Source organism: Schistosoma mansoni, chromosome 2, assembly GCF_000237925.1.
Source record: "Schistosoma mansoni strain Puerto Rico chromosome 2, complete genome".
NCBI lineage: Eukaryota > Metazoa > Platyhelminthes > Trematoda > Strigeidida > Schistosomatidae > Schistosoma > Schistosoma mansoni.
Genome location: NC_031496.1, coordinates 10,586,981 through 10,598,481, shown reverse-complemented (window position 1 = coordinate 10,598,481; position 11,501 = coordinate 10,586,981). Strand labels below are relative to the sequence as shown.

The window sequence follows — 11,501 nt, the reverse complement described above, 5'->3', positions numbered from 1 at the left end:
AAACATCAAAGGAATGAATAAAACTTGGAAAGAAGTGGTAAGGATAGCTCAGGACAGAGTAGATTGGAGAGTCGTTGTGGGTGGCCTATGCTTCAATGAAGGGTAACAGGCAGTAAATTTTACTGCTTCTAAACTACTTTTGACTAAAAGAAAACTGTGGAGTGACTATCAATATTATTGATTTCCGATTATGAATGGAGGTATGTGAAATGCTAGTTAGCATAAATTAGTGAATCTCTACATAGGTCTTGATTCACTAATTTATGTCACGGTGGCAAACTACTCTTCATTTTATGATACTCTCCAAAACCACCCACTTGTTATAATTCGTCTAAATACCGAAGGCATTAGAATTCACTGAAAACCACAAGCAAGATCTCAGACCACAGTGTCTTTCAGGGCAATAACATATATTTCTGTTTCAGTATCTCTGAAGATCTCAATAAAGTTCCTTAATAACACATGAGGTAGCTCTCGTTAATGGGCATTCCAGCAAGGATAAGTACATAAAGTAAATCAACAAGAAGAGTCTTAAATTAAATTTAACTTATGTGTCAAGTATAGGTTAATGTACCAAGTCACAAATTTGTGTGAGGGTTAATGATACGACCTGGCTATTCGAACCATAGTAGAATAATTAACGTTCGGACCTGTGACTCGGTGTTTTAAGATCCATTGCTTTAACCTACAAGCGATACCTGAGAAAAAGAAAATGGAATGCATTTATGAAACCAAAGTCTAGTTATCCTTTGTAAGAGGGTATCTCCCAGCTTGGATGCTAATAATTGGATGAAAATGTCAAACAGAACTAGCACTGGTACAAATATATTTACAACTCTTTTGAGAAATCTTGAATACAGTATACATTTCTTTGCATTTTTTTATTCATATGCAATCCTAATTTTTTGCTATTAGCAATTTATTTCTTTGGTCAACTTTCCATTAGAGGAAATTATTTTTAGCGTAACAAGTCAGGTTCCAATTAAATAAACCTCTCTAAAAATTTATTTAGTCAAATCCAAAATAATAACATTACTATTGGATAGAAGAATAAATACAAACTAACTCAGTTTCAACGACTTGTTATTCAAAAAATAAATAACACTGAATATAATACTTCAAAAGTTAAGTTCAACTGAAGAAAACGGTATTACATTCAATCTGTAAGAAACATGATAAGTTTTTTCTTAAAATTTCAAACAAAGTTAATAATATTATCGATAGTAATCTAAACTGTCAATATTAATAATTCACCACAAAAATAATAATTCAACTGAAAGACTGAAACTGAACTACTGAAAAAAAATAACAGAACTGTATAACTTGTTCATATAAAAGACAAACAATCTAGATTTGTAAAACTGATATAATTCTGTTATGAATCCTTATTGACTGTTTCTTGAATGTTTAATTTTAGATCTGAAAGTTCTTTTTGAAGTGAGATCCATCTAAAAGAAAAGTGATATTATATTAAAAACCATCAGCTGGACTAAGAAGATAATAATAATATCACTGAACAAGTTGATATAGATAAATATTTAAAAAAAAAACAAAATGGATAAGATATCAATGTTAGGTGTCGTTCAATGTAGAACACTAGTGAAGGCAATTTTCAGTACCTTATATCTAATATATTGAACTTTTTTACCAATAATAAACTGAAATGATTCGAAGATGTAGACTTAAGTCCTTTGGCTTCTCCGTGTTGAATATTGTCGAAATGAAAGGCATAGACAGAAACTATAACACTAAAAGTTATTTGTAATCGTTTGTATGAATTTCAAAAGTGAAAATTAAGTAGGTGATAATATAACACTTAATAGTTATATATCACTTAATTTGTACTACAGTTACAAAGCTTAAAATTAATGATTGTAATTGATATGAATTATTATTGTTTGGTGAAAATATTAAACTTTCAAAAGAATCACATTTGCTAGACTAAAGTTACAAATTAGATGAAGCCGCTTAGGACTTCTTAGAAGAGTTATTCACAGTTACTGTAGTAACTATCATTTCTATTAAATAATTTATATGCTTCAAAGTAATTTATAACATTTGTATTGTTACTGGAAACAAAATTCTATTACTTATTATCATGTACTATATATGTATAGTGAAGATCATACAAATAGGATAATATTGTTCATCATCCCTACTCTTCATTTACAAATGGTAAACACACATTTACACAACAGTTTTTAAACAACGATTAAGCCAGTGTATTCATTTAATTATTAAAAATAATAATTGCAGTAAAAGTATACACAATACAGACACAAAAGTGCCATGAAGAAGATTTATAGCTCAGGTGGATTATTTTTTGTGGAGTCACTTTTCCTGAGCTAGGTGGATCAGACAAGTTTAACCATCTAGATAAAAAAAAAGGAAACTTCATCAAAATACAATCCCCATAATATATATATATATAACGATGAAAAAATTATCATTACCTTTGTTCAAGTTCTTGATGCTGTCATCATAAACAAATAAGTAGAATAACATCATTAATAACAATTATTATGATTTTAGTGTGAACAATTAGAATTGAAAATCATAAGTAAGAGTAACATAATGATATAAGTCATTCAAATAAATGAATTTTATGATTGTATATCATTTTGCTCTCATTTCTTTATCACTTTAGTTGAATTTCTTAATGAATATACTGAACTGGAAAGATAAAATCTGATGGTGATGCTCGTGTCTGGGTCATTTTTCAAGTATATGGGTTAATGATACTACTAACTGACTGTATAAACTGAATTCATTGGGACATGATTCGAATCTATAACCTAATAGCAGAAAATTAGATTCCTTAATTAGTAAGCTATCGTGTCAAATTAGAAAGAATTAAATCTACCTTCTCTTTTTTTTGTTTCCCTGTAATTATTGTTTAAACTAATTGTTTGGAATGAAATCTTTGAGTTCTTTAAATTAGGGTAAACATTACATCATACATATGTGTATGATTAAGGTAGTAATCGTATCATTATTTTTATGAATGATCAATAGTGAAAATTAAATTGATTATTCAAGAGAAATATTTATTCCTTTATACAATTAATTAACGTTAAAATATTCGTTAAAGAAAAAAAGTTAATGGTCATTGATTATGATTGAAAATAATCGAATGATGTTATGACAATAATAATGAACTTACAGCTAGGATATTTTCATTAACTTTTGTACAGATTAATGTTATATGTCGTAAAAAGGTTTCAAAACTGAAATTTAAAATATAAATAAGTAAACTAAATAAGTATTTGGTTTCAGTTGTTTAAATCAGAAGAATAAAAATATTATTGAATTAGTTTAATTCAAAATTGATTACTTGATCTAATATTATGAATCAGTGAATGCAAATAAAATACACTGATAGTATTCAATAATAACCATTTTTATAGGCTGGAAAATTTATTCTTTCTCTGAATAGATTAACATGTATAAATAAAATAATTGTATAAGTTAATGCAGGTGAATCTAATTTTAACCAACTTCAATAGGAAATGAACATGAAAAAATATGCCTCTGAATAGTACACCTCATGAGAGAATCAAGATTACGACAGATGCAAATGGATAATACGATTGTGTTGATTGTATTTTTACAATTAAACTTATGGATGGAAAAAACAGCTATTCAAAGGGATGGTAACAATTCATCCTGATTTTTATCGGTTAGAGATATGACAAAAAAAATCAATGATTCATTAACTGTGAAGAGTGAAATATAATGAAACAAATATCATATTTATCATTTGAATCACAACTAACTGAATTCTTTGAGTAAATTTGAATGATTATAATAAGTAAGACACTAGACTATATGTCAAACTATCATTGTTTCAATATATCTAAAAGTGTTATTTTTTCAGAATACATTCACGCTTTCAAAGTTAAGATTGCTTCCTAACAAACTAGAAGGTTTTAGAGTTTTACTTCTGTGTTTATAAATGATTTTCACATGACAGAATTGTAAAACATTTTGCAAATCAAGAAAAGAAAAGTTTATCCAGTAAGTACTTTATGATTTATAATAATAATTCAATGCACAAAAGACTTCTGATGAAAACTACTGCCAAATTATTTATTCATGCAAACTGTGGAATAGTTATTATTTTACATGGGTATGTTCATATTCAACATAGTGTATATAAATGAATGAATGAATTTCAAGACTTGCCATCCTAAATTTGATGGATTCGTCTAGAAATTATAGTCTCGCTAATGAATCATAAAGATAAAATGAATTTATTAAATTTAATAAATAAGATTAAGAATCTAAGTAAGTTAAACATTGAAAGTTGATCACTGGTAATCATGAATGAAACTAGGCATAGCTTTTATTTAAAAGATATTCCAACAGATTAGAACAATGTGTTTATGGGAAAATTGATGAAAATGAGTAATAAGTAACAATTGCTAGATATACGAGTGATATTGTAAAATTTATCAACACTCTCATAATTTGGTGAATTGTATAAGAATTTTCTATGATCATTTTAAGATGTTACCATTAAATAACTATACAGAATGACGTAATTTTCAAGATGTACAAACTTCTCATATTGGTTGTTCATTTCACTTTACTTCGAGGTACATGATAGAAGAAAACTATGTAACAAAATAGATATCTAACTATAAAAATTTAAACATTTGACTAAATTAGAATTATCACTTTTGACTGATTACTGAATAACAATAGCTAGTAAAACGACGACTCGAAAGTAAAGTAATAAAAACTACCATCATATTCTCATGAATGTAGCTTATCTATATGAGAATTCTCTCTCAACTTTTAAAACACAACAAATTTGACAGTTATGAGCAATGTAGCACGTGTGTGCTGATGCTAATACAGAACACATATGAAAACTTGGAAAGTTTTGGTCTCAACTCTATCCAAATGAAATGCTTTCTCCACTGTGAACCTGATAAACAAAAGTTTTTACGATAAGTGACCCAAAGTATCGCATCAGTATAACAGCGTAAAAACAAAGACAGTGACGTAAAGACGGTCATTCTGTACGTTTAAATATTAAGTAATTTATCACCCTACTTCTCTATGTCATGTTAACTTTCATACAAATGTAACGGCTAAATGAAATATCATGATCGATATAAGTCATTTTAAAAATTTCACTGAGATCAGTAAATATACTACCAAATGTATTCAAATCCAATTAACTTGAACTTTAATTATCTCAATAAATGAAATGAGAGAAAAATCACTAACTTACTTCATAGGTGAACATACTTCCAATTCTTTCAAGCTACCCTAAAATAAAAAAATTACAAAATACAATTAACTCTGTTAAATATTCAAATCGAAAAAGTCGACGAAAATATATCTTCAGAAGATTTTGAATAATGCTGAAATTGTAAACCTTAAATACTATTACTTACATCATACAAATCGTCAGGTAGAGGAGATCGATCAAATGAATTTCGATTGAACTGTCCTATAGTTCCATTCAATTCATCGTTTAGAGAATTTGGTTTATCCGATTGTAATTCAATGATGTTGAAAACGGACAAATTCTTATCACATGAATTTTCGTCTAGAATCTATTTGATGACAGTGCCAATGCATAACTCATTAGTTAATAAATATTTAAGGTAATTAATATATTTTTTTCGAAGTTAATATTATGAAAAGCATTCAATGGAACTTGCATAACAAATCAAACTTTATTTATGAGATTAGTAATAAAATATGACAGTAAATGAAATTAATAAATAATTTGGTGCTAATATGTTTCTGGAAGATGAGTGAATAAACCAATGGTCTCAGAATAATGATGAAATACGTAGACAAGTGTCCGCTAATGATAACTCTCAGGTAAACAATGTAAGCTATGTTAGAAAATATCAATTTCACCTATAACCTTGAGGGTAATAAGTAAGGATAAAGAAGAAGGAATAAGACCATTAAACTTATACAATGGTTTGTAGCCCTTAGCTTATGAAAAAATATTCCACATAAGCGAGGTGGAATTTAAAAAATGCCGAGATAAATTTATGTCCGGAAAGAGAACACAAACTGAAAATGAAACTTGGAAAATTTTGACTTTCGTTATTGGATGAACTCATCACTTTTGAATAAACTTGCAAAAAGGGTTAAGTTCACTTAATTTAGTACTTTTGAACTCAAGTGATCATCGACCTTGGTGTACGCAGCCACAACAAACACTTGGTAAAAAAAGCTTACTTCTAGTGAGATAATCTATGATGTGTACTAATTAAACAGAGTTTATTTGGATGTTTCGTCAAAACCAAGAAAGACGATTGGTAAGCAGCAAGATCAAAAGTAGTTTAAGAAACTTGTGGTAAATTTATATGTGGCGGAAATCAAAAGCAGTGTAGCGCGTTGCTTCAAAACTTTTCAGAGTTGATAATATTTTCAATAATTGGTCTACTGAAAGATAATTCTCTTGTTTTCGCCCGGGTAGATTTGGCCTTTGGATATAGTAATGTTCGATAGAAAAATGGATATAACTATTTCAAAAACATAAACAAGCCTGAAGACACGTATTTTCGTTAAATTTCTCAATAATTGGCTGAAAGTCTATTTCATATGAATCCGCTTAAGCTATTTAAGGGATTGACAGGAAATATTTTTGACTTATTAACCAATGATATTTCACATTGCTTGAGTATTTTTGAAAATATCTAAAATAATGACCACAGGATACCCTGATATTTCTATTAATAGACGAGTCCAGTTTCAATCACACAAACACCTTTAAATTATTTCTCAGTGTTTGCATCAAACTGTTCCAAACACCCAAACTAACTCAAACTTTTTGCAACAATATACAAGTTGTTTGTGAAAGTAATCTAAAGAGTGAAAACTGTTATATCATAAATCTAATTTTTATAAATGACATATTTAACAGCCTTCAGACCAAACCTGAAAAATGAGTTCTAGTTAAATTTTATAAATAAACGTATCAACCAATGTTCCATGGATTAACAAATAAGTAGTTACACAACCATTTTTTGGATTGCACAACTTAATTCATTGGATGTATTCGATAGCCAGTTTCAAACTAATTACAAGACAACATTCAGTAATAATTACGAAAGCACTAACCGTAATTCTTCACTGAGTTCCACGTAATGACCGCTAATCAACTAGTCTGTTCGAATGGTTCTGTTAGTGTTTAGAAAGACCAGGAATTACACTGATGTTTTATCCAAAACTTTCGCATATAGATTTCGACTTAATAGATTGATGTAAGAATTATTTAACTTAAATATAGTTCATATCAATTCAACGGTATAAATAAATAAATCATGCACAATCGCTTATTACCGAAATGAATCAAATAAAAGTGGAAGTGAACTTACAAATAAATTAGACAAGGATTTGGCAAAGCACTATTGTCATATGCTTTCCAGATTGTAGTAAAGTGCATATCATGACTACGTTATTTTGTAAATGCGTGGGCAATAATTTAGCTCTTCTTAGTAAACTCTTCGATAAGACAAAAGTAATAAATACTATAACAATCCCCACATGACACAAACAACCGAGTAGTTTGATAAATGTTAAGTATTAAGAGAAATTGTTTATTTATAATTACACTAACTATTTTCTAAAACGTGACCAAGAGCACAGAATTCACAAATCATAAAAACAGCAGTAAATATCCCTAACAGTAATTAACGGCAATTACAAGATATTTGAAAGAGGACAATGTTATGAAGATAGCAGGTTATATCATGCGCAATTAATATAATAACTTAGCTTACATGTTTTTCGTTAGTTGATTTAAAGTTCTCTTCATTGGTCTGATTAATTGATGTGAAGATAGTAAGTGGAATAACTTTAGTTCGTTTTCCCGTTTCAAAATATTTGGAAAAATGTTTTGGAGGAGTCATCGCAAACAAACTTGCAGCACTTGAAGTATCGCTGAATTGAGATGAATAGGCATTTGAATCCTTTTTCTCTAATTCAGTATATGGACTAAGCAAAACTAGTGAAGACTTTTTGTCACATAATCGCCTAAGTTTATCAGACAATTTAGTTGGTTTCCATGAACGAGACATAATATCATCATCGTTTGAGTCGACGATTTCATCATCTGGATCCACAATCTCCACATTGAAATCCTGATCACTACAAGCATAATTATCCAAAATAAATTTTTATTTGGAATGAAATTGCAAATTTGAAATATTTCCAGAGTTCCTACGCCACCTGAGCACCATAAATTTTATGTCAACTAAATTATTTTCCGGCTATATAAAGGCACTGTAAAAATGTTTGGTGATTGCTCCTCGATAAATGGAACTTCTATTAAAGCTTTCTGTGTTAAATGTTGAGAAGTATTCAGTACTAAATATTAGATTTATGTTACGTGCCAGTTGGCAATAATTGGTACGGTGTATGTAAGATTACAAGGCAAATTATATTCTCACAAGACATCCAAAACCTAGCTCATTAGTGCAGAGTTCAGAGACGCTAATTTTAATTTACTCAAGTCATGGTTAATCTTTCATAAGATATAGATGTTTACACTAAGTAGTTACATGGTAGAAATTTACGTCATACTGTCTAGTACTTATAAAAAAAGGACAAAATACCTTAGATAATATGATTCTAATGTTAGAAAATCATCTTACAAAACTACTAGTCTGACAAACGTGAACGTCCGTTTCTATTGACTGAATCGTTAACATGATCGACGAAGGTACAGTTTTGTGGGTTTTACTGGGTGCAAGATCAGACTCCTAATATATATATATATATATATATATATATATATATATATATATATATGTATTCATGTAGTTGGTAAGTGCAAATATCAAGATTTAATTATCCACTTACTCTACATTTTATTGATATAGGTTTATAGACTCACATATGTTATTTTATCGTGCAGTGACGCGAATGGCAAGACATTGTATCAGTTAACTGCTAATCACTAATAATATAGTAAAGTTTATCTATTTTATAAAAATCTTACTATTTCCTAGTGTTCTATACCGTATAAATTACGTAACAATTGTTTTCTAATCAACAAGTTAAGAGAAGAAATGGATTTATTAGTTTATATTTAATGTTCATGCTCCAACTCCCGTCAATTAACATCGATCGAAAAAATACAAGGTATGATTTTTAAAATGCAGTAAATATTGTCGTTAGATAAACCTATTGACAGCTTTCAATACAATATTAAAGATGGTAAATGATTTTATACTATCAAGGGTATTAAATTAGATATTTGAAAAAGAAAGGATAGAACATACGCCTAATTTTCGAAATAAAATCTCGATAAGATCTAAGAGATGATCAATTTATGGAACGTTTTTTGAAGTCAAGTCATGAGGAGAAAAACACCTTTTTGTAAAAATTTGTTTAGATATTTTTCTTCAATATTTCAGGTACAAATGTCCGACTGATGATTAGATTGTTCGTAACGCTTTGCACAAATATATCACATCATTCTGATGATCTTTATCCTTCCATTGAATGATTTAAATGAATTAACAGCCTGACATAGTACAAAAGAATAGATCATTAAAAAATACTACAACTGCTGATGTCTCGTTAAGTATAAATTTAGATGAATCTCTTGGTTCATAATAAATGGAAAATTTTTAAAATAGAATAAAGCATATTTATTAAGTAGTAAAAAACTGTTTCTTAGAGTAATGTATGAACCATACTGGTATAAAGGTCACGAAACACGATTTGCATAGATTAGTAATGGCAACCTACAAATAATGTCATGAATTTTATTGCCACCATGTTGTAAATTATGGTACAAAAATATTTATTACATACCTATCAACTGGCATTGAATGAGGCAAAATTGCTGTTTGAACGGCCTCTTTCATCGTTGGAAAATGATTAGATGTAGACTTGTTTGCTAAAATGAAAAGTTGAAAAATCATTGAATTTCAAATAAAAGGGTATTGGAGAAAACAATTGCCTGAAAAAATTTAAAATGTTCTTGTTAATTTTCTCCACGCACAAACATCAGAAGAAATATGTTTACTGTTTAAAAGACAGAAATTATTGAGTTTCAAAACACTGACGAATAAAGGAATAAGGTTTAACCGATATACAAATATATAACACTATATTGAGCATGAAAGCAGTAGCACAAAAGGAATACATGTTTGCAAACTATTAGCAAAAGACTTATTATTATGGTAAATATAAAGATTGGCCCTTTAAAATGAAATCCTGGATAATACGATAATATTCAAAATCATGACTGTACACACTACATCACACGGCACACACAATATTCGACTTACAATTGAGAAATAAAGGTACAGAATAGTCTATTCATTTAAAGTACAAGACGTCAAGCATAGTTTTGTGTTAGTAAAAATCTCCAATTAGTCACCAGAGGCAAAGCGTTTACAATATCATATAGTATTTGACACATTTAGCATACCTGGATGTCTAACTTCACTTAATAAACAATTATATCTTATTTAACACATCAAGACCATTATTAAATCATCGTTATCTACATCACACGCAATTTACCTCACAACTGATTAAATACCGACTAGTGATCGATATGAAGTTTGGCTGGTTCTTTTAGTGTTGATAGAACGTTATCAAGAATTTTGCACTATGATGACTAGACAAACATGGCATTGGTCATTACTCCATGGTTAACCAGCTGATAATATACATCAGTCCTACAGAAAGTCAGTCGCTGCCCAAAAAACGTAATGGAAACATCTAAAATCATGAAACCGAGTGACAAGGGATCGAATCCGCTGTGCCAATGAGGTTTGGCAACTTGAACCGATATACGCACATGCCAGATTCCACGTTGCGGTTGATTGACGGACTTATGGGATTAACGTGTCATAAAAAATACAGATTCACATCCCAACTTAAAACATTAGTTCTCTAGATTGCTGAACATTAAAATAAAGGTTTTCGATTAGTAAGTCGTATTTAAATTACAGGACATTTTCACACATGGAGATCAACCAAGATGAAAGAAAAATTCTAGAAGCAAATGTTAGCTTTAACCAGTTCTATGATACACTAAAATTAATGGCAAGATTTTAAAACTAATTATTAAATTTAAATAACTTTCCAAATAAACAAAATCTAAACATTAAAGTTATTCGATAGAAACTTTGTGGAGATTTTTTAATTTAAAGTTGGTTGAACTTTTGAAAACCATACAGTTACTTTATTTCAGTTTGAGACTCTTTGTTAATGCATCATTTAAAGTCAGTATTATCGGTCCTTATTTTCCGCTCCAGTTAATTCATGATAATCTTCACGATAATCTTCTAATATTTATAAATGCTACCTATGGAAGTGTACCGGGCACGGATATTATTGAAGATTAATGCATTTATTGATTAAAAGCATTAATATCTATGTAACTATCAAGTTTTCAAAATCAAAAACACAATTCACATGATCATAAACAGCATAAAAAGTGTAAATGACACATAAAAATGTATGTTTGAGAAAACCAACATTGTTGATTTCTTTGATGA

The 11,501-nt window shown here is 29.1% G+C and overlaps 1 protein-coding gene across 1 annotated transcript in view; it reads right to left on the bottom strand.

The window, feature by feature from the left end:
* Positions 1 to 1,375: 1,375 nt before the first annotated feature.
* Smp_154830 (hypothetical protein) overlaps positions 1,376 to 11,501 on the bottom strand; it is a gene marked incomplete at both ends in the record, with an annotated part of 28,883 nt that continues 18,757 nt past the window's right edge. The window contains 5 exons of the mRNA XM_018795644.1: positions 1,376 to 1,448; positions 5,243 to 5,280; positions 5,409 to 5,570; positions 7,761 to 8,127; positions 9,802 to 9,886. Coding sequence (XP_018649936.1) covers positions 1,376 to 1,448; positions 5,243 to 5,280; positions 5,409 to 5,570; positions 7,761 to 8,127; positions 9,802 to 9,886 — 725 coding nt within the window. The remainder of the gene's footprint in view (positions 1,449 to 5,242; positions 5,281 to 5,408; positions 5,571 to 7,760; positions 8,128 to 9,801; positions 9,887 to 11,501) is intronic.